At 49.7% G+C, this 23,513-nt stretch overlaps 1 protein-coding gene across 1 annotated transcript; it reads left to right on the forward strand.

The window, feature by feature from the left end:
• Positions 1-16,590: 16,590 nt before the first annotated feature.
• GDF7 (growth differentiation factor 7) lies at positions 16,591-20,236 on the forward strand. The gene is made up of 2 exons (XM_088053365.1): positions 16,591-16,918; positions 19,314-20,236. Exons 1-2 carry the CDS (start codon positions 16,591-16,593, stop codon positions 20,234-20,236), a joined length of 1,251 nt encoding a protein of 416 aa, XP_087909491.1.
• The last annotated feature ends 3,277 nt before the right edge of the window (positions 20,237-23,513 follow it).

Here is a 23,513-nt window from a genome sequence, read left to right on the forward strand (position 1 = left end):
GGTGAAACACCACCAGCTCCCTCAGCAGCCCCTCATCACATTTATGCTCCAGACCCTTCTCGCCACCTCTGTTGTCCTTCTCTGGACAGACAAACTACAGGTGATGCCAGGGAATATTATAAAAGTGATAAAAACCAGATGCTGACACTGCATCAATGCAGCCAGCCTCCAAACAGGCTCAGCACCTCAAGTGGGTATGCAGCAGTGTCCCCAGAGAGGAGCAGCCCTTGAAAGAGGACCTAGTGAGTAGATTAAGACTTTTCACCCCAGAAAGGAGCAGCTAGAGGAGTTTGGGATGTGATGGAAAAGTCAAAATCAAGGGAGGTTCAAAGTGGCAGACACAGAACAGTCTTGATGCTAGTGGTCAAACAAGAAATCTGGAACATGAAACCCACAAATCCAAAAAAAAAAAAAAAAGACTTCATAGGTGGGGTTCCTTCCTAAATCTCTATTGTTTCCTCTCCCTGCCATTACAAACCTTTTGTTAAGCAGAGTGTAAACACCACTACCCAGCTGCAGCCTTTCTGGCATGGGAGTTGCAGTTTCCAGAAGTGCTGCAAGCCACCAGAAAGTGCTTTTAGAATATGAATCATTCTCATGTGGCCTCTGAAGGGTTAAAAAGCCCTGGGGTGGAGTTCCTGAAAGCATATAATGAGTAGTTTTATGGCTAAACAAATTGCTTCTCTAATGGTATTTTTATCCCCATTTGACTTCCTGGATAATGCAATTTATTCAGATAGTAACTAGGAGTAAGCAGCTGGCAGTTTGCTGTCTGAGACAGCAAAAATAGAGCAGGACCTGAGCCATGAGTTTCCACTGAAGCTTGTGGTGCTCGCTGAGCAGTGTCCTTCCAGATGTTGCCAATGCTGATGTTGTGAAGGTGCTTCAAAAGCTGGGGATTTTCTCCCCAAACAGAAGTAACTGCTTGGCCCCAGTTAGCTGCCACTCTTTGTCCTGGAGAGCCTGTGTGTGCTATGTTTGTGTACTCATGAAGGAGTCCAAGCACTGCCTGTTTATCTGATTTCTTAACAATATATTCTTAATAATATATCTTAACAATTTCTTATCATATATGGCATTTCTATAACTCCACAGCCCGTATCACCATAACATATCAATAAAACAAGTGCCTCAGTGGTGTTAACCTCTGAAGTTGTGGAAATAATCAGCTGATTTTCCCATGAGGTTTGGACAGGGTCTTTGTTCAGATGGTGACTGTGAAGAGTGAGCCTCTTCATAAAAGGTGGACACAAATCAAACCTCTCAGAGAAAACTAATATGCCAATAGAGCTGTCTGCAGGAGCTAAGCATCAGCTTACCTCTTTGAGAAGCAACTTCCCAGAATACTTGGATACTTGAAGTTTGATTCCAGTATTGCTTTGGATGCTACACAGAAAACTTCTTCCACTGAACCAATATTTTGACTCAATTATCTACTGGAAACCTGCAGGGAAAAGCCTATGGGAGAATGTGCAAAGTATCTGAGAACCAATACCAGTAACAGACATCCCTTATAAACTTACATTTTCCTACCTGCTATTTGGGTTACCCTTAGCTGTTCCTCTCTCTTTCATGGTCCCCTTTGCCCCAGTTAAATTGTCTATGAGCAAAGGAAAGACAAAGAAACTCTGAAATTACAGGACTATTTTCTTTGGGATTTATGGCTTTTTCCCCTGCCTTATAGCTCTGCAGTACTGGCTGGTATTGTACATTGCTCGACTTATTTTTATCCATTCTTTTTCTGTTTTTTTTTCCCTTTCTTTCCATACCCTCAACAAACTGAATCAGCATATGCATGAATTCTGTATTTACTAGCCTAATTTATGCATAACTTCTGTAGTAAAACTACTAATTAATTTGCATGGAATAACTGCCTAAATACAAATGCAAGTTCTTTTACTGCAGGTATGTGTGGTACTGTACTAGACCATCTGTGGTTTCTGCATAAATGAGGCAAGGATGACTGCTCCAAGTGGGAGAAGATATTTGAAGAAAAGGGGGTCAGTCTGATTTCAGTCAAAAACCTCTAGAAAGTGAAGGGAAAAAATGGGTGGGAGATAAGTAATTAAGCTCAATAGGAGGTTGGAGGAGTTTTGTGTTCATGATGTCTGAGCATTGGGAAATGCCTGTGTAAGAGGAGCTCATGCTGAAAAATTGTATCGTCCAGGAAGGTTAAGATAACTCTCCCAACACAGAGGTAATGGAGAAGCCAGGTTTTAAACAAAGAGTTTATGGAGAGATGCATATAACCTCTTTAACAAGAGGTGTAGCTGTTTCATGAGTCAACTGGCTGTCTCTGATTTTACTACCACCCTTATAAAAATTCTTTTAGCTGTCATTTCACAGAAATAAAGGGGAAATTAGTTATTCTTAGAACTTAAAACTCAGATACCTACTATAATGGTATTACCCAACTGCAATACAATATTGTTATAAATTTCATGGATTTGGGACACCTTTTGACATTTGGGTTCAGTAGTATGGTTCTGCTGATCTGGGAGTACCTACTACATAAGTATTTTATGGCCTGTGTCCTGAGCTGACTTCCTGAAAAACCTTGTTTTTACACTGACATAGTCTAGTTTTCTACTTTACCCAGTGGCTTATCACTGTATGCTAATGTCCTGGGGTGACTGTATGGTCCAGTATCCCCATTGTCTGGTTTTCTTTTTTTTTTTCTGCTCAGAAATGAGTCCCAGGACCTGGGACGGCTATGAAACAAGAATAGCTTCTGTCAGAGCTGCTGTGTCCAGCACTGACAGGACTGCCAGAGCAGGGGGCTCCTGGAGGCTTAGCAGCAGCTGGTAAACAAGTTCATATCATTTTTCCCCACTTCTTTCTTCCCTTCCATGACCAGTGTTTCCACTCTCCTCCCACAGTACCTTTCTGACTACATGCAGGATCAGGAACTGCAGGTGTTCCTTCAACACAAGGAAGAGCACTGAAAAATAGTGTAAAGGGGTTGAGGTGGTTCTTGTGCTTGTGAGTCAGCTCTTGCCAGGTGAGGTGGGCATCCCCTAATACCTTGCACTGCTCTCTCATCAAACTTCTGCCCTGAAGCGCCACAGATCAGGGAGACCTGGCTTTGATCCTCCCTCCCAAATCCCGATCCCAGACACTCAGCACAGACCCATGGTGTGTGGGTAGTACAGACCCAAAGCCTCAGACACTCAGCTGAGAGTGACAGGCTCAGGGACAGCATATCAGTTTTGTTTGCCTCTGGATCCATTTTCTGTCCACTAGAGAGCACTCAAATACCACCTATTGACGCGGGATGGGCACTGGTGCTGACTGCAGTCCCCAGCTGTGTCTCATCGTGCTGGTTTTGCATGTGGTAAATTTTCTTCATAGTATCTGGTAAACCATGACACTCACCCTTTGGGAGCCCCCTGCTCAGATCCTGTCTGGCACCATTCACTCACACACACAATCCCACCAATTCCAGTGTAACCCTCAGCTCGTGCTCAAAACCTGACTCTGGGACCAGTTACACTGGGATTTTCTACAGAGCTGAAGTCAGTCAGTGATGCATTTGCAGTTAGGACTGATGTTTGTATTTACTTTTGATACACAATTTACTCCCAATAGCTAACTTTCACTGACACATAGCCCAGAGGGATTTTCTCAGCCACCTGCTTCAGCCTGGATGTAGGGTGGTGAAAATGCCTAGCTGAGTGGTATGAAAAAGGAGAAGAATCGCCACCTGTTCATGAGGACTGCTCACCAGCCATCTCCAGCAGGCCCTGAGGTCCCACAAATGGTTAAAGCAAGGAAGAAAAACCTCTCAGAGCCTGTTAAAATCCTGAGTGATTTGTGGCTGGGGTCTGTTCATTCTGTTAGATTCAAACAGACTGCAGCCCTACAGTTTAATCCCTCTCTGCTCTTCACAGGGGCACGGGGAGATGAAGGGTCTCCATCAGGGTCAAGGTGTGACCCCATGAACTCATCCCAGGGTCACGTCTGTCTCCTGTACACTGAGCAGGGACCAGGTCTCGCAGCACTGCGTCCCTGCCTGGGTGTGATTCTTGGCAGCTCATGGATTTGCTTTTCATCTCCCCCAAAGCAGCAGGAGAACAACGGTGAGTTTATAAGCCCAGAGGAAATTGTCTACCAAGTTTTGAATCCCTGGCAGAGGACTCTCACTGTAATCATGGCAGGATGAGGGGAAATCAGAGTCCTGCTTAGGGTATAGTAAATAAAATATGGGGGGAAAAAAGCAAGGACAGAGGAACATATTTAAAAACAAAATAAATCAGCTATGGAAACACAGTTTAAAAGCTGAACATGGAACTTTTTTCCCAGGCTTGATTTGGGAGAAATGCAATATAATTTCATTACTGAAAAAGGCTGTGCTAAGATTCCAGTGAGATGATCACTCACTTATCACTCCTAACACTATTTGTTTTCAGATGACTATTACAAAACCCAGATGTGAACCACTAGGAGATTTTATATTAGGACTGGGCTTCTCAGCGAGTTTCAAAGGTAGCCAGAATGGTAGATTTAAAGTTCACTCTTGTTATATGATGTGGTAAGGTTGTTGATAGCCTGTCATGGCAGTCTTTTAATCTATACACCTCCTAAACTCGGTATAGATTTATTCTGGAGAGAAGGGAGCAGAGTTATAGAGCTGTTATTCATTATGCCTCATGCTTTTCTCCTCGCTTTAAACATTTAACTTGTAATATGATGAGCCACATGTCAGGAATAATCTAGTAGAAACCATAGGTAATCCCTGCTGAAAGATAAGCCTGGCTCTTGACCTGCTGCAGCCCTGGAATTAAAATTCCACCTCTCTTAAATTTAGGGGTCCTAGGTAAATCATGGATAAGTTTCATGGTAGCCAGGGAGGAAGAAAAGATGAGATTTCCTGGTTTGCCTCAGTGTAATAAAACCAAATCCTAAAATACAGAAAATTGTCTATATTGTTCAAAAATCACATCTACAGTAGACAGATACAGTAATTTTTTAAAATTTTTTTTTACCCGAAGAAACCGTAGTATTTGGGTGGTTGAGTCTTTACATAGCAGCAATGGAAAGTATTTCCCCAGTCTAGGAAAAGTGCAGGAACAGTCAATAACTGCACAAGTGTACACCTAAATATGTTGCCAAGTTTCTCAAGTCCATCTTCACCACACACATGACCAAAGCCAGTGCCCAAGGATTTACCATCTCTTCCCTCACTCCCACCAAATAAGCTCTGGAGATGTTTATGTTTGTGCTAAGTTATTTAGTTGGAGATGAGCAAGACCCCAAGGCCTGCTTGGTTTTGGTGCTGGCTACGGGTTGCTCATTACGTACGTGAAATTGTGGAAGTGACTCCCTTTATGCAGATTCCTGACTGTAAGTGTAAAGGCTGAGGGTGGTGGAGACCCAAACTTCTCAGCTGAACTACCCACCAGAGCACAGTGTGAACCATCCAGGTTAGAGCTGGCTAGGTTTTGTTCCTAGATTTCCTTTTAAAATTAGGAAACCTTTCAGGGTCATTGTTGGAACAATTCCTCCATTTTATGAGTGATTCTGGAGCTGACTGAAATTCTCCCAAAAGGAAAAATTTCAGCTTTCAGAATTAACAAGAAAAAGAGAAAGGGCTGGAAGGTGAAGGGGTGTTAGTATGTTATTTTTCAGCACCTCTTCCTAAAAAGGAAGTGTGTACAATTGCTCTGTCTGCTGCTCCGTGGATCTGCCAGTCTGCTCCCCACTGAAAAACATTGCAGTAACCTAATGACCCATTTTAACCTAACACAACACAGGAGGAACTGGCTGGACAACTTTCAGCACCTCCAACCTTTGTAAAAACCTGGCAGCTCAATAGGTGAGAGGCCAGGATTTGTGTCCCTGTAAGGGAAAAGCTGAGGCATAAACTCAGCAGATACCTGTTTGATTTGGCTCACCAGTTGTTTCTTATGTACCTCCAGTGTGTGATGGAAATAAAAGGGAAGTACAATGCAGGCTTTCTGGTAAGCTGAGTCGCATTGGTTCTGCTACACTCTTTTCAATCCAAGATAACTAATTTGGCAGTTACCATGAGAATGATTTCAATGGCCCAACCTATTCTAGGTGACAGCAAGTCAGGATAGAGTGGCCTAGTTGTCCAAGGAGATCTGCAAGATGCCTCTGTCTCATAGCACAGTCAGTACAACCCATCCCATCAAGCAGTCATTCATACACAGCTGTGGTAGGAAGGTGAACATCTACCAGGTCATTGCTGTTTCTTTCAGGAGCTGAGTTTAGCTCACAGATGTTTTACAACAAGCATTTTAAGTCAGATGCTCTGACGCTTACCTAGAAAGTGGCTAACAGATTCTGGATTTCACCAGGTCATGGACATGGGTATTTAAATTCATATTTTTTAATGAAGATGTTTGTGGCTGAAATTGTGAAGGTGTTATGAAGCAGTAACTACTTGCCTATCCAGTGTCACACAGGGAGATTATTCTTGCTTTAAACTAGATTTTGACCTGCTCAGCACCTTGCTCTGTGCTGATCTGGTAGACTGGCTTTGTAGTCAATGGACAAAAGGAAAAATTCTGGTCCAAAGAGTGGCACGGCTGATGTAAGTTTAACAAATCTCATGTTGTAGATCAAGTGAAATGAATCTACCCTAAATACTTCTTTATCACACTCCTCCAAAACAGTGAATACTAAAGTGGCACTATATGCATGTCGGAGATTTTAGAAAAGTGGGTGATTGTGCTGCAGAAAGACAGAGAAAAAACATCCCCAGAGAGAGATGTAGCCATTTATGGTACAGTGGTCTAGCAAACATTTTGGATATTTTTCTCATGAGTCAAGTTTTCAACTTTCTGTAGTGCAAGAAACAACCACCACCTGGTGAGAGAAACAATCAGCCTGAGGAGAATAGAAATGAAGACTCCTTGGGAGACCACATTGTTCAAGCTGATCCTACAACCAGCTGTATCCATTCCTTATTCATACAACTGGAGCTTGAGCTGGAATCAGTCACTCAGGCATTCAAAGCTACAATTACAAAACCAGAATGGTAATTGCTGCCCAAGCATTACACGGTCAGGGGAGGTGGTCTGGGCAGTGCTGAGTTGGGGAGTGAAAAGGGAAATGCAGGAATTGAGGAAAAGCTGGTTGCATGGAAGGTGCCCTTCCTTCCTGACACTCCACCAGGAACATCCATTCCATTCCTATGCAAGGTTATAAATACACCATTAGTATTTCCTTGATCATTTTCCCAAGCTGCCCACAAAAACAGTCAGGGACCTGTTACAAAAGAGAAGGAAAAACTAAGATGGGAAGGAGTGTGGCTGTCCCAGGGTCCCAGCCAGTGCTGGCTGAGGTCCCTTCCCAAGGCAGTGTTCTTTATTGCTCTTGTTGCCAGCTTCTCAGCTCCACACCAAATACCAAAGGCCCAGACCTTCCTTCCAACAAGAAAAGCCACTGTTTCTTGGCTGGCTAAGGTTCAGCCCAGCCATGCTGGAATAAGCTTTTGAAGGAATGAAGGCAAGGCCACAGACAATCCTGACAATGACCTAGGTTTTCTACACACAAGCCTGTCAGGTACCCCTACCTCATGTCCAGGGTCTCCAGTGTTTCATTTACCCAAGTAAATTAAATAATGCCAGGGAGCCAGGCCAGCATTGTCACAGAGTTAAGAGGGTCTCTGGTGTGTTTTTGGATTCAGACCCTGATGAGGAGTTCCTTTGAGGGCAGTTCAGTTGTTACACAGGCTGGAGACCTTTCTCAGCTGACAGCTTGACCATCAGTCTTGGAGATGATGGGAGTTTATCCATGTGGACATGGGCTGATCCACAGCACTTGACCTTGGTACCAATGAGTATTCCTACAAACATTAAATTTACGTGTATAGATGTAGCCCAAGTGGCTACCTCTACTTGCACAATTATATCTACCTGAAGAGCTCACGAGTCTTTATATTCACAATCTGTCTTATAAATACTGTATCCACAAGCTATTACTGCACAAAGGAAAAAGCTATGGAGAAGATTTGGAGGAAAAAGCTAAAGAGAAGATTCAGATCTGAGTTCACTTGCCGTTTCCACACTGCTAATTCATCAAGGTCCGGGACAACCTTTAACTGTCCCTTTGACTCTTATAAAAACTGTCAGCCAAGACTGAATCTGCATGCAGGATGAGGCCCTACAGAGAGGATGGAGGCAGAATTTAACAGCTCCTTGTTCCAAGTGTGATGTGCTGGTTAGCAAACCAGCAGCTGCCCTACCAACAATCATTGAATTTAATTTCATTTCATACAGGACCCAGTCATACTAAGTCATTTTGAGCTGTACTTTTCTTCTGGACACAGATGAAGGAGCCCTAAATGGCACATTTTGACTTACTAACCTAGTGAGATCAATGTGTGAACCACAAAAATAGGTAAAGCTCCCTGTACACTGCTGAAGCAACTCATACACAGTGCTGTGTCTTCAAGGATTTCTTCAGTATCAGAAAGTCCCATCTTATTTTTTTCCTATTGAATTCTGATGATCTTCTCATAAGACGTGCTCAGGTGCTAAAATGGGTACCTGGGGTTTCTCTGCAGGCTACTTAGGACACCCCTGTAGTCTCACAGAATCATTTAGGTTGGAAAAGGTCAATGGACATCATGCTGATCAATGAGGAAGAACATTAGAATGCCCCCCTCTTTTCTGAGGCAGCAGCTGAAGGTTTGGATAGCACCATATATTCACATGAAAAATTCTGATATTGTCTCAGGTGCCTAAACCTGTGCATAAATTTTCTGGTGTGTAAGGGCAGACAAGCAGTCAAGGCAAAGCAATCATGTTGTCTGCATTAAATATAAACCATAGAATCATAAAACGGTCTGGGTTGGAAGGACCTTAAATACCATCTTGTTCTGCCCTCCACTACTGTCATGGGCAGAGACATTTTCCACTAGATCAGGTTGCTCAGGGCTCCATCCAACCTGACCTTGTACACTTCCAGGGACAGGACATCCGCAGCTTCTCTGGGCAACCTGTGGCTGTACCTCACCACCCTCACAATAAAGAATTTTTTCCTATCATTCAGTCTAATTCTCTCGTCTTCTGGTTTAAAACTATTTCCCCTTGTCCTATCCCTGTCTACCCATATAAAAAAATAGCTCTGTTTCTTTTCTTAAGCCCCCCTTTAAGTACTGTAAGGCTGCAGTGAGGTCTCTCTGAGCCTTCTTTTCTCCATCTGAAGAGCCCCAGCTCTCTCAGCCTGTCTGCATAGGAGAGGTGCTCCACTCCTGGGATCATATTTTTGTCCTACTGTAAATAACAGATCCATGCTTTTCTTGTTGAGGCAGAAAGAGATGCTACTGAAATACTGATATCAGTACAGCCCACACCAGCTTGTTTGCAAAGAGCTGAGATAGGCAGCTGTGAACACACACCACTGTGTTGTGTTAGGAAATCAAGGTCATCGCTAATAGAACACTTGACATCCCACACTGATGTGTGTCAGTGGCTCCATCCATGCAGCTGTCCCTGTCCAGAGACATGCCTTTAACATTAGTGGGAGGACTAAATAAATGTGCAGGAGCTGCAGGATGTAATACATTGCATATGTCTCCTTTTATTGCATTTACCAATGGAAATATATATAGGCAGAAAGCTTGTTCTGAGTTATACCTCAAAACTTTGCAAAGGACCCTTCCTTAAGCAAGATGTGATTTGCTCTTTGTATTAACTCGATGACTCTTTGAGACAGAGTCTCAAATGTGAAATAAGATGGAACTTCACCTGACACCCACAGTAAAAACTTTTAGCACTTGATCCCACCACTCACACTCAAGTCTGTCTAATGCACAGCAGAGATGAAAAGGAGTGTGCCCACAAAAGGTGTTCCCCTTTTCAGCCAGTTTTCCATCTCCCTTTTACACAGGACACACTTGTACTGGGTTGCTTTACATGTATTTCACAGCCTACACGGAGAGAAACCAGCGTGGGTAACTTCCAAACTGCTAGTGCCTTCCACATTCCATCTGTGCTTCGGAAAACACCTTGCCCGGAGCCTCAGTGCTATAAATCCCTTCTCCAGGAGATGGTGCTCCTGCCCTGGGAGAGCCCTTCCAGATGCTGCTCGGTCCCACCGCAGCCATCTGGCCCCGCTGCTGAGCTGGGACAGGCTGACTCTGGGATGGGTTCTTTTCCGAGCTTCTCATGCTGCTCAGCAGCTGAAGGAGAAAGAGGCCCGTAGCATGAATTTTTGTTCACAAAACAAAAAGTTGGAAAAGGCAAGATGGAAAAGGCAAGCAGAAATTGTGGGGTTAAAAGGTGGAGCTGGGTAGGAGACCAGAAGGTACGAGTGGTAAGAATTAGTTTGTGAAGAGCCCAGTTTGCCCCATGGTGTGAGCTGCGGGGCCTTTCAGGTGAGAGCCATCTCTCCTGTGGGCCCAAACCCCCCACGTCTGTCATGGAAGGACATGCTGCCCTGGCAGGGACGTCAGGGACAGTCTTTGATGGAAGTGATGCAATCAAAACAAAGCTGCAATCAACACGGCTTTGTACCACATCTTTTCCCCCAGCCACACACCCACCTTCCCCCATTCCTTCTCCTCCCCACAGCCCAGCACAGCAGCAGGCACAGAGGAGTGAAGGGAGGGGCGCTGGGCTGGAGCTGAGGGGTGGCAGGTCTTCTCTGGCCATCTGCACACCTCAGCTAACCCCCAGGGCTTTTTCGTTATTTGACCTCAGAATAACTGCCCAGGAAACCAAATTTGCCAGAATTTCATTCCATTTGTCATGTCTGTGGCAGAAAATAAAAGCATGGGATTAGAGCACTGAAGTGAATGAGAGAGAAAAGGTAAAAACAATGCTAAAGGATGGGAAGATAACTTAAAGGGAGAAAAACAACCCAAACACCTTCCTTCCATGTTTATAGTGGTGAGCAGCTGCATCCAGAAAGTTATGAGTGAGATAATTGGAGTTTTTATCAATAACTGGAGTTGCTGGTAAGACTGCATTGCAATGGAAAGCAAAGGACTTGGTTTTTGCATGGAGAAATTCTGTCTAAAGTGGTAGAGAAGCGAGCCTGACACAGCAGTCATGAGCAGCACTGGCTGGGAAGGGATGGGGAGAGGGCAGAGAAGGAACCTCCTAGGAGTAGCTGGGAACTGGGTCAGGCTGAGGTACTCTGTTCCTTTTCTGGTGTTCCCTTGGGTATCTGCTGGCAAATACCCTCACAGCCAGGTCTTCCCTTCTCCTCACTGATGCCCCCAAATCTGAGGAGCCTTCACAAAAGGACTGGGAGCTGGAGGACAAGAAGTTGGGGAGGAACACAGTGATGTGGGAAAATGATGAGAAAAAAAAAAGACTGAGTGAAGATCAAAGAATTTAATGCATAAGAATAAGGAATCATGGAGCAGAGACTGAGGAGAGGTGTAGGACAGTGCTTCATCTCCTAACATCTCACATGTTCATCCAGGGGTGAGGAGGAGACAGCTGATGGCTTTCTTAACCTCTGTGACAGCTGTCTCAGCTTGGCTCTGTGTTAGCGCTGTAGGAACTGCTGTCTGGAGGTTCTGCTCTCCCTCCAGGAACTAGCAATAGGAAGAAGGTAGTTATTTGGGCTGAAAATGAACCCAGAATGAAGGGAAATGAAACCCACCATTTCCAGCTAGACACTGTCATAGACTACCACCTTGAGGACACTTGGAGTGAGGCATCACCAAGATTCAGCATCTGTGCCTGTTGCATTGACAAACTACTTGCTGACTCTGCACTTCACAAAAAGCAGAGTCAGCTTTTAATTTTTTTTAAATTCACTGAGTGCTCAGTTGTGTTTTGACTCACTATTTTCAGGTGGCTTATGCCAGACCCTGTTGACCAGATGCTGACTAGGACAATTTTCCCTGAGGGGGTATTGGAAAGCCTTTTCCAAGAAGTTTTTTTGTTTCCAGAAGGCTTGAACTCTCCACAAAGCATTTCCTGTCCCCCAGCTAGAGCACAGTGCCCAAACAGAAAGTGATGTGAGACAAGGACAGTTTTAGGCAGCCAGACTGAGCTGATGTCAGGTCTCTGGGCCTGAAGCAAAGCAGCCTACGGGGTCCTTGGATCCATCTGATGTTTCATGCATGGAGTTTATACCTTTATTTGTCTTATCTTCTCTGGCTCTCCCCGAGCAGACAATCAGAAAGAATTCAGCTTGGCTTCAGTTTAAGTGAGTTTTTGGAAAGAGTTGCTGGAGGATTTGGACAGAAAACGATGCTGTTGCTTAGCTACTTGCTGAGCCGGCCCTGCCGTCACTTGTGGCCATCTCGCTAGAAGACATTTGTTAAGTGAAGCCCCAAGAGGCGTCTTGTGTGGTCACTACATGAAAACACACTTCCAAATAGCCACTGACATCAAGTCTGATCACTGAACTTGCTCCAGACTTGAAAAACTGGTGGAGCCCCACTAGCTCAGCTAACAGAAACAGCTGCAAGCACCCTCAGTTTTGAAACATGGAGGGGGTTTGTCACTGCAGCTTATTTCTATTCCATCAGAAAGTACTGATGACAGGAAAGGTGGAGGTGCAGAGCTCTGAGAATGTGACTGAAAAATGAGGCACATGGTTGTTCCATGAGGATTTCCCTTCTGCCTCAGTTTCCTACCTTGAGTAATGGTCTTCCACGCATGGTGTAGTTCTAGTTGTATAAAATTCGTTTTTGTGCTGAAGAGCATCAGCAGGGCAGCCCATCTGCCAAGCTGGGATCTTGCCCACAGCTGTAAAAGAGGAGGTAGCCATGGCAGGGTGATGCACCATGACCAGGACTCAACTCCTGTGCATGGAAATGATTCAGTGCTCCATGCACAAAGGTCCCCAGCCACCATGGACAATGCAGGAGGGCAAGCCTGGCAGTGCTGGGCACTAAAATAGGGAGCTCAGGAAGGAGGACTGCAACAGAGAGGACAAGCTCAAGTGTCAGCCAGGTAGGAATGATTCTACCTGATCCTGATCCTAAAGCAATCACCATTCAAAAAATGTTCCCAGTAAGAAAACTGGCTTAGTGAGAAGACTGTCCCCTTCTTTTCAGAAATCTGACCAGAAGGGTGTATTGGTCAAGGAAGGGTGAGGCTCTAGTGGGACATGGTGCAAGCTGTTTCAGGAGTCAGGATCCCTCCTGGGCATACAGCCATTAGCTTCATGTTACTTGGGACTGGTTCTTAGGGAAAAAATTAGAGGCAAATGTGGGTCTTAATCTTCATTTTAGGTTTTGGCGCACTTCCGATTTAATACTCAGTGAACAGGGTATCAGGACATTCTCACAACTGTGTTTTTCAGCCCATGATAGAGATACCCAGAGGATTTTTAATTGTAAGAGCAAAGAGAGATGGAGCAAGTGAGCAGGGCTGGAGCCAGGATCACCATGTTGGTTGAGGGGCCCCACGGGCAGCAGCACATCACTGTGCCCACAGCAGTGGGGAGTGCCCTCAGGAAGAACTAGTCTATTTGCTGGTGAAGCTGAACAGACATAAAATCTCCCTCAGTTATGTGGGTGCTTTTTTCTGTATAAACTTGCTAATTGAGTTGTAAAATAAAACTGCAGCTTCTCCTCTCCAATTTCTGCTGCTGCAGCAGCGTGCTAATTTGGGTTTGGAAGAGGGCTGGTAGAAGGTGGCTTTTTGCCAGTATGAAATTATGCACAAAAGTTTTGCAATGGGAGGGAAGGGAGCCCATCCCCAGCACAGGGAAGGACTGGGGGCAGGAGCTGCTGTGCTGCTGCGCTGGGCTCGGGAGGTTTGAGAAGGTCCTGCAGCTGGGCTGGGCTGGGCTGGGCTGATGGAAATTCAAGAAAGCCCAAAAGGGTTTAAATGAGGCTGCAATGGAGAACAGATGGGAAAGTCAGTGCTTGTGCATCTCAATATGTGGTTGAGAGGATGAGCTGTGGGATTTCACATCTACCCTCCAGCTCAGCCAGGCAGGATTTGCAGCTTGGGTTGGTGTACCTGTGTGTGTGTGTGTGTGTGTGTGTGTGTGTGTGTGTGTGTGTGTGTGAGTGTGAGTGTGCCTTCTGGTGCAGACACGTGCGCCTGGTGCTCACAGACATGTGTCCATGTCCCTGGGGTTTGTGGGTGTGTGTGCCTGTGTCTGGCTCTCCATACAGACAGTGAGCGCAGGAATCTGGCTCTTGTCACCCAGCAGCACAAGGCTCTGTCGTGGGGACAGCTGCACACAGGGACAAGGACAGCATGGTGCAAACTGATGCACAGGAATCCATTGCTCAGCTCTGCCAGCTCACAGCAGGCAGGGATTTGGCCCTGGTGCCCACACCAGGGGCTGAGGACTGTCTGTGGACAAAAAAAGTTGTGGGAGAAGAACAGGAGGCACAGCTGTCTGTTGCATCAATGTAACTTTAATTTTTGAAAGATGCACATCAAAAATGCAGTGACAGTGACAGTTCCAGTCCCAGGGAATTTGGTGAAGCTTGGGGTTCCACATGTGTGGCAGGTACATGCACCCCAGCCTGCAGGAGGATATACAGACTCAGGGGCCCGAGGCTAGGCCCACACTCACCATTTTTTGAATCTTTCACCCCATAAAACTGACTTTGTGAAATGATTCCAGGCAGGATGCTCCAGAAACCATTGCAAGAAGTCCAGAGGTTTATGAATAGACTTGTCTGTCCATTCAGCAGTCCTTCCCACCCCACCACCCTTCCAGCCTTTTGCTGACCCTTTTGATCCTTTCCTTGGGCAGCGCTGGGAAAAGGAGTGCTGCCATACCCTGCAGTGGGAGCATCAGTTTGGAGCCTGGGGCTGCTCTTTGAGGTGGGATTCAGCAGCACAGGACTGGACAGTGCTTTTCAGCCTTCCCATCTTTGGGAAGAGATGCCCTGAGCACTGAGCCCTGATTCATGTTCTGGTTCTGGGAGGGCTCCAGAGTGGAGTCTCAGTACCCTGGCCAGAGGGGAGTGAATCCTCAGAGCTGTGAGGTCTTGCCAGATGGTTTTTAAAAATGACCTTTAGTACCTGAACAGCATCAGGCTGGATTGAATAAGGGACTGCCAGAAGAATAACAGCTAATGAAGCCTTCCTCTGCCAGCCCTTCCTCTGCCTCCTGCCCCAGCTGGGTTGTGCTCCCAGGGATCACTCATTGCTGGGGGTGATGTGTGTGAGGCCCTGTGTGAGCACACTGAGAGTGCAAATGCCATGCAAGCCACACCAACTGCAGGTACAGGCTGTGCAAGCCCTGTGCAGAGTCTGTGCAAACTCTGCAAGTGCTCACCAGGTGTGCAAATTGCTTCAGGCCTGGCCATCCAACACTGCATGGACACAGGAATTTCTCAGGATGGGGTTTTCTTAGGATGGTGTCCTGGGAGTGGCGTCCATGTCTCTGCACAGTGTGTGTGTACATACCGAGCAAAGCCGCTGGCTGGCATTAGAAACCTGCTTGCAATACTGTGACAAGACACCTGTAAAATTACAGCAGAAAGAAATCCAAGAGGCTTCAGTGACACAAATGCTCGTGAGAAGCGATTGTTTCGGGGGGGAGAAGGAAAAAAAAAAGCCGTGTTTGTTTTGGCGAAACACCTACATTCCTTCAAATAAATCATCGCAGCGCTTGTTTTTGTATTTGCGGAGAAATCGCAACAGACATAACCAGGGACTTAAGAGACTTGAAATAACATCCTAGTAAATACCCCACTTTGTTATTTTAATCGAGACCCAAGGAAACATCTGAATTTTACCAAGGAAACCCTCCGTGCGAGGGAAAACATCAGCCCGCAGCCCGACTGGGTCTTTGTTTTGCTCCGGTGTCGGACTCCCGAGGCGGAATTACCGGGACCGATGGAGGCTCAGGGCAGCCCAGGGCATCTCGGAGCGGTGCGGGGGGAGCCTGGGGCCCCGCGGCCGCCCCACAGCGGGTCGTTCCGGCTCCCCCGACCGCTCCCAGCTCGGCCCCACCGCCAGCATCACCCCGCGGGCCAATGTCGGAGAAAAGGGGTCCGCCCGAAACGTGGGGTGGCTGTTCCTCCGTTCTAAACAGAGCCCTGACTGCCCCATCTCCAGTGTGGGACCGGGACCCCCGCCCCAGTACGGGCTGGTGGGTGACCCGCTCCAGTAAGGGTGAAGTTTCCCGGTCCGGTCTTCGGTGGGGGGTTCCCCGCTCCGAAATATGATCCCTGCAAAGAGAGGTGATGGTACCCCCCAACCTCCCGCCATCCCGAACTGGGGTCCTCTTCCAAAGTCAAACACAACCCCATTACACCCCACGGTTTGGCTGGGGTGACGCTTGGCACGGGGCTGTGGGACGCAGCTGCCCCCTCCAAATGAGGGGTGCGGTGCAGCCTTGAGGGTCCCTCACCTGCCGGGGGACCCGGGGCGGGATCCGATGGAGGGTCCGAGGGTCCCTCACCTGACGGCGGAGGCGGGGCGAGGTCCGAAGGGCATCTGGGGGCTCTCTCGGACGGGACGAGGGCCAAGGGGGTTCCGGGGGTCTCTCACCTGCCGGGGCGGGCGGGGCGCGGGCGGGGAGGGGCGAGCGGCCGGCAGGGGGAGCCCCCGGGCGGCGGGCGGGCGCGGCCGGGGGGGGGGCGGCGGGGGCGGGGGCGGCGGGGGAAGACGAGGTCCAAAAGGGGGGGGGGGGCGGGGGCGGCAGCAGCCCCGCGCCGACCCCCGGCCCGCCGCCATGCGCCCCCGCGCCGCCCCCGCCGCCCTCTGCCTCTGCCTGCTGGGCGCCTGCCGCCTCCGCCGCGGGCTGGAGGCCGCCGCCGTGCGCGGCTCGTCAGCGGCCGCTCCCCAGCGGCCCTCGGCAGCCGCGCCTTCCTCCGCCTCCTCCTCCTCCGTCGCCGCCGCCTCCCCCTTCTCCTCCCCGCCGCGGAGGGACGGGGCTCTCCGCAACGGCACGGTGGTGCCGCATCATTACATGGTGGCCCTGTACCAGCGCCTGGCCGCCCGCCGCGCCCCCGGCCGCCGCGCCGACACCGTGACGGGCTTCGCGGAGCGGGCGCGCAGCGGTGAGTGCGGGACGCGCGTCCCCCCGCAGGGACAGGGGAGCGCCGACCGACCGCCCCGCCGGGACCCCGCCGTCGGGAGGGAGAGAAGTCGATGCTTGGGCTTAGGAATTCGGGCTTGGGGACGAAGATGAGGCTTGGGGATGGAGACGGTGCCGCGCATGGGTGTGGGGATGGTGCTCCTGTGCGGATGTGGGGATGCACGGGGTTGTGCATCACTCCGAGCCTGAGTTTGGGGACGTGATGGCACACGGAGAGGATGCTCGCGTGTTGGCCCGAGCAAGGGGCTGTGCCTGGGAAAGGTCTGTGCGTTGTTTGGGGAATGGGGCTGTGCATTGGTTTCCGCACGGGATGATCGAGGGACGTGGAGCTTCACCGGCTGCGTATCCCGGTTGTTTAACGGGAATGAAGCCGTGCGAATCTGAGCTTGGGAATGGGGCGAGGACAGGGTGGGAGTGGGGTTTTGCGTGAGCATACGGTTAGGAGGGTGACGATGGGGACAGCAAAATGTTTGTGCCTGGCACCGGTGAAGGAGTTTACCGACGGAGACGAGCGTGGCGCTGAGCGGGGGTCTAGCGTGGCGATGGGGTCGCGCACGCAGTCGGTGTCAAGGATGACGCTTGGTGCTGGGGATGCGGGTCAGGACGGGCTGCGAGGTGCAGCCAGCCAGGACGGGGTGAGCGGCGGCTCTCGGCACCTCCCGCCACCTGATGCGGGGCCGGGCTGTGCGGCGCAGTTTGGGAGCGGCTTCTCCGCGCGGCATCTCCCGTCCTGCAAGAGCCTTTGCAGCCCGAAAAACTCCACTGGGCACCGCGACGGGCCGGGCAGGGCCAGGGAGGGAGCGCAGCCACGGTGCCCGGGGAGTTGCTCGGCCGCGGCGCTCCGGAGCGGCTCCCGCTAACGCCGCCGGCTGAACTCGGCATCGCGGTCCCCTTCTCCCTCTTCGCCCTCTTTTGCCCTCTTCATACCCGCGAATCTAATCATAATAATGATTAAATGTATATACGCACCTAACGATATACTTTTAACAAATACATGTATATCTGTACTTCGCGCCCTGCCGGCCAACTTCGCTCGGCTGGGGGAAAAAAATTGTACATTCCGCATCGAATAAAATGAAAATGCAAACTGAAAAGCAGCGCCAGCCGCACCCCGTGCCTGTCGCCGGCTGCCTCGTGGTGGGAGAGCCCCCCCCAACCCCATTCCCACACCCAGAAGGGGCCGTATCCTGCCGGCAGCCTTTGCGGGAGGAGGTTCACTGGAAGTTGGTGGGGAAACGTCGGGGGAGCGAGGCGGGACAAGGATGCTCCGGTGGGAGGGTGGGCAGTGCTCAGCTTGTGAGAGCTGGGCGAAAACTACGCACAGGTCCTGGGAAGTTTCAACGCAAAACGAAACCAGATGAACTCTTCAAAGGGATCTCCTTATCTGCTCTTATCTGCTCCTCATAGGAATTTTAGATCTGCTTTTCAAGTAGTAAATTTAATAACTATAATGAATAATAATACTACAAATAAAGATAATAATAGCAGCAAACGCCAGGGAGAAGTTTCCCCCCCGGCGGGCTGTGCAGGCTGCACCCAGCGGCGCTGCCGGCGGGGGTGTCGGGCTGGGCTCTGTCGGCAGCAGGTCGGGGCGCTCCGGGCACAGTAGAGATGTTTGCAGCATGCCCAGGTCAGGTTTCTCGTTAACGAGGGAGAAAACAAAAAACAACCCTCCCAGAACTCAATAATCTCTTCTTTGCAGTTCCACCTCCTTTGGTGTTTCTTTTTTTTAATTCACACTGAGTGTATTTAGTCAGTGCCAGAAACGGCACAAGTCCGTGTCAGGTCTTTGGATCCACTAAAAATAGTGACAAACTGAGACTGGGCTCACTTTCAGCCGCTGTGGGTGCCTCTATCAGATCTGTGTGCCTGTGCCTACCTGCGAGGGGAAGCGGGATTTTTAACAGCATGTGTATGTGTGTGACACTTAGGGCAGAAGAAATCGGTGACAACCTGCTCATTTGGGATGAAAATGTGCTGCACAGGTTTAGGTGTGGCTTCCGTGCCAGAACAGAATAGCGGTGCATCTGGGGTCACTGCAACACCTGGGAGGAGACAGAGAAGCCTCCTCAGGATGTGAAGAGTGCTGATGAGAAGCCACTTGTTTGAATTTATTCCTCCCTCCCTCTTTACCTTCTCCTCCCCATTTTTTTTTCGTTTTTTTTTTTGGTTTCCCCAGAGCCAGCCGGACGCTCCTGGATGCAGGACACAGAGACTGTGTCCCTCTGGGATGCTCAAGGAGCCGTGCTGCACAGCGAGATCTCCCCCATTACCTCTGCATCCCCTGCACCTCTCTAATGAGAGCTTGCTTTGGCGATATTTAATTTTTTTTTTTCCTTCTGTGTTATCTCTTCCAGATGCCTCCCCATCCGCCTCGGAGCAGCGATACCTCTTTGACATCTCCAGCCTGCCTGAGGCAGAGGAGGTGACGGGCGCAGAGCTGCGGATCTTGCGCTCCCTCCCTGAAAACCGGAGCTTGGCGCTGTCCCCCGAGGGCACCTTCCACCACCTCCTCCTTGCCCACTGCCCAGGCCGGGACGGCGAGGAGCCCCGGCTGCTGGACTCCAGGGCTGCAGACATTTTGGACACGGGCTCCACCAGATGGGAGGTGTTTGATGTCTGGGAGGCCTTGCGAGATCAGAGGGAGAGGTCGCTCTCGGGAAGGCTGCTGTGCTTCCAGCTGAGGATCGTCTCAGATCAGTCGGGGCAGCTCCTGCCCCCCCGGCAGCTGGGCTTCGGCAAACCCCGGCCACAGCCCCATGAGCGAGCCCTGCTCGTGGCCTTCTCCCGCACCCAGAGGAAGGAGAACCTCTTCAAGGAGATCCGGGATAAGATCAAGGCCCTAGGCAGCCCCCCCTTCCTGGAGCCCCCCGATCCCGGCCAGGAGGCGTATCCCAAGCGGAGGAAGAGGAGGACCACCATTGCCGCCCGGTCTGGGGGCAGAGGCCACGGGAAGAAGGCGAAGACTCGCTGCAGCAGGAAGCCCCTGCACGTGAACTTCAAGGAGCTGGGCTGGGATGACTGGATAATCGCCCCCCTGGATTACGAGGCTTATCACTGCGAGGGGGTTTGCGACTTCCCCCTGCGCTCCCACCTGGAGCCCACCAACCATGCCATTATCCAGACCCTGATGAACTCCATGGACCCGGAGTCCACCCCCCCGAGCTGCTGCGTGCCCTCCAAGCTCAGCCCCATCAGCATCCTCTATATAGACTCTGGCAACAATGTGGTTTACAAACAGTACGAGGACATGGTCGTGGAAACGTGTGGCTGCAGGTAGCAATTTCTGCAGCTCTCCCTATCCCTCCTGGCCTTGCTCAGCAGCCCCATTTTATATATATATATATATATATATATATATATATATATATATATATATATATATATATATATATATATATAAAAATATATATATAAATATATATATATATACATACACATTTTGATGTGTGCCTTTCCAAAAGCCAAGCTCAGAGCAGGTGTCCCCTTTCTTCCCTGGACCACCCTGGCCATGACCCCAAGAGGGATGGGGGACGCCCCTCTGAGACTGTGGGGCTGCCACCATCTCTGTGCCTTGCCTGTTCTCCTGTGGATAGGGGGCCACACAGCCTGGCAGAGACCCAAGGGAATGTCTCCTCAGCTTCTGAGCTCTGCCTGATACACTTGGTTTGCCTAAGTGGAGCTGACAACTTCTTTCCCAAAGGTTTTGCAAAATGTCTAGCCAAAATTGTCTTGGTCGGAATGATGACCTGGGATGGGGGGAGGTGGAGTGCTGTCTGCAGCAGAGGGATCCGGTCAGGATCATCCTCTGGCTGCGGCAGTGGGATGGAGGTGAGGCAGGAATGTTCTGAGTTAAAGGAGTTTTCTTGCAGTCTTCAAACTGCTGCCCTGGGTCTCCTGGTGGAAAGAATAAGGGATCCTTGGGAGAAGGCAGGGAGTGGAGAACCTGTGGCTGGTGTGGGTTGTAATCACTTGGTCCAGGCCTGTTTGCAGTGGGGAAAGGTTTGTGAGTCTACTGGCAGAGACAGGAAAGAAGGAGAAGCAGAGGTTAAAAGAGTCAGATCTGAAGCGGAGCTTGTACTCTTAAAAAGATGGGAGAGGCCCTGGGAGGCCTTTGCTGGAGATGCCTCCACTCCACACGGTCAGAAGCACTGGCCCTGTTGTCTGTGTCCTGCAAGGGGTACTGGTTGGTGAATCCCCTCCCTTTCCTGCACAAAACTCTGTTTCCAAGGCATACTGGTAACCTGGCACCAGGCCCACAAGTCACACAGCCATCCTGAGCATTTCTGGAGAGAAACAAAGGTCCCAAGTTCCCTAGGGAAGAGCCATTTCGCTCGGGTTCTTCTCTTTCCAAATAATCTCTATAAAAGCACTACGCTCCACCCTATCTTCCTTTGGCATCAATTTCCCAGGGAGCTGTGTCCCTCCCTGGAGTGCCAGCCGCTCCCTGCTCCCTGTTCCTCCAGGAACAGACCTCTCCCATCCAGAGTGCTACCCTCAGGGGCTGCTGTATGAAGTGGAGTGCTTTGACGTGTGCTTAAAGGGCTGCAGGGTTTTAGTAACTCAGGAGCTGAGTATAAATTACACCTTTAAATTACATGGATGAAGAGAAGCTTTTCATCCATGCCAGGGTGTGCTTTGGATGCTGGGAAGCATTTCTGCTTCACCTCAGTGGCTTTTGGTACCAAACTTTGGCTTCCTGGGTGGGTTGGCTTAGACCAGAGATGTATTTGCACAGATTTTGTGTTTGATGGATTGTTTTTTTCTTGTGGGCAGGGTGTTGGTGTGTAAGCATCAGGGCTTATTAGCGATGGTAGTTTGCTTTTGGAGGAGATAAATCCCTGCTGGAAAACATGGGATTTTTCCTACATAAATCCAGTTGTCCTTAATGGCAGGGGTGTTCTGCTGGAAGGGCTGGCCAGGGCAAAAGAGGGGGTTGCCTCAAAGAACTCTACTGGGATCTAAACGATTTCAAAGATCAGAAAAGCCTTGGTGAGGTTCAACAGCCCCATCCCGCCAAGGGCATTAGAAGGGAGTAAATGTGTCATTGGAAATAGTGACAGATCCACTGGGATAACAGCCCCTGCCTCCCTCCATCCTCGCCCATGGAGCCTGCTCTGCATCCTCAGGCTGTGGCTGGCGGCAGCTCAGAGGAGTGAGTGTGGTGCTCCTAAGTCTCATGTACCCTGACACCTGCAGAGCTCCTCTGGCTTTATATCCACACATCCAAGAGGAAAACCCATCTCCCTACCTCAGCATGAATGTAAATATATGCTAATGATGTACCTGTCTCCAGGAGGATGCTCAGAGATGGAGGCTGGGAGTGGGGCAGTGAGGAAGGATCAGGTCCATGCCATGGGATTTCTCCCTGTCAGCATCTGGGGAGGCTGAGGTTCCTGAGTGGGTGAGGAGGGGTCAGCACGAGGGTTTGTGGATTTCCTCTGCCCTTTGGCTTTAGCACAGCTGGTTGGGCAAGGAGGTTGGTGCAGCAGGGCTGAAGCTGCTGGATTACACATGAGTTACAAAGTTACCAAGCTTTGGAAGTACCTGATTTTTCAATTGCCTTTGGTTGTTTGATAGTTTTTCTCACTGCTGAGACAGTTTTTTAAAATGTTTTTGTTTCTTTTACCCCCTCCCCTTCCTCCAAATATTTGTGGTGAAGGTTCATGGGCAGTTCAAATCCAGGCAAGATATATATAACTCCTGGCAGCCCCTGCTGGCTGGTGGCTCTTGTGAGCCTCCACCAAAAAGGTGTCCTGAGACCTGCTCCTGTGGTACTGTGTCCAAAGGGTGGCAATGCCAGTGACTCCCAGTTCTTGTGGGTTTTTTTTAGCCAGAGTTGCAGGGGACAGACAGATGTCACCTGCCTCAGGTCTGGAGGTGGCTGGTGGAGAGCAGGGTGACAAGTTGGGTCATGCAATGCTTCACCCCAACCCCAATTCTGTAGCAGTGCCCACTGCTGGGGTTTTTGTCCTGAACCCCATGATGGCTTTGCTGGTGCTGGGGACAAAAGCAGTGGCTCAGTTGCTGCAGTTCCATGGCCTGGATCACTACGATAAATGAGAGGGGAAGATTTGGGGAGAGCACAGAGGCCACAGCTGGCAGCGATGCTGTCCATGGTTTCACCCATTTGGGAGCCTGACCTGGCTCTCCTGGCTGTGGGCATCCCTGAACAGGGGTGTTTGGTGTGGGAGCATACTTCATCCCCCCGAGAGGAGCCCAGTGGTGCTGGGGCCTGTGCCAAGTGCCACCTGTTCCTTTCCTGGGCAAACAACCTCTGGAGGACAAAGGGAGTGCGAAGGATGGAGATGGATCTTTTCTGCTTCTCTAAGGAGTCAGGGGAGGCAGCTCCCTGCCTTGGGCTGCTCCAGGGGGATGTGTATGAGCAGGGCAAGGCTGGAGGAGAGTGGAGCTGGGGCTTTGGTGGGTAACTGTGCTGCTCCCCCTCGGGCGAGTGTATCAGCTGCAGGGCTTGGCTGTCACATTGCTCATTGCTCCCAGGGAAGAATTTCCAGAGCAAAAGCCACCACTGCCCCCTGCATGAATCCCTGCATGGA

Source organism: Pseudopodoces humilis, chromosome 3 (assembly GCF_049639895.1).
Source record: "Pseudopodoces humilis isolate 2021_Gansu_Grassland_sample_001 chromosome 3, ASM4963989v1, whole genome shotgun sequence".
Lineage (NCBI taxonomy): Eukaryota > Metazoa > Chordata > Aves > Passeriformes > Paridae > Pseudopodoces > Pseudopodoces humilis.

What these genes read in the sequence shown, in the direction of transcription:
- GDF7 (XM_088053365.1), top strand. Translation starts at nt 16,591, where the DNA reads ATGCGCCCCCGCGCCGCCCCCGCCGCCCTCTGCCTCTGCCTGCTGGGC. An exon ending in CGCGGAGCGGGCGCGCAGCG is followed by an intron (nt 16,919 to 19,313) that starts GTGAGTGCGGGA and finishes TATCTCTTCCAG; the next exon opens with ATGCCTCCCCATCCGCCTCG.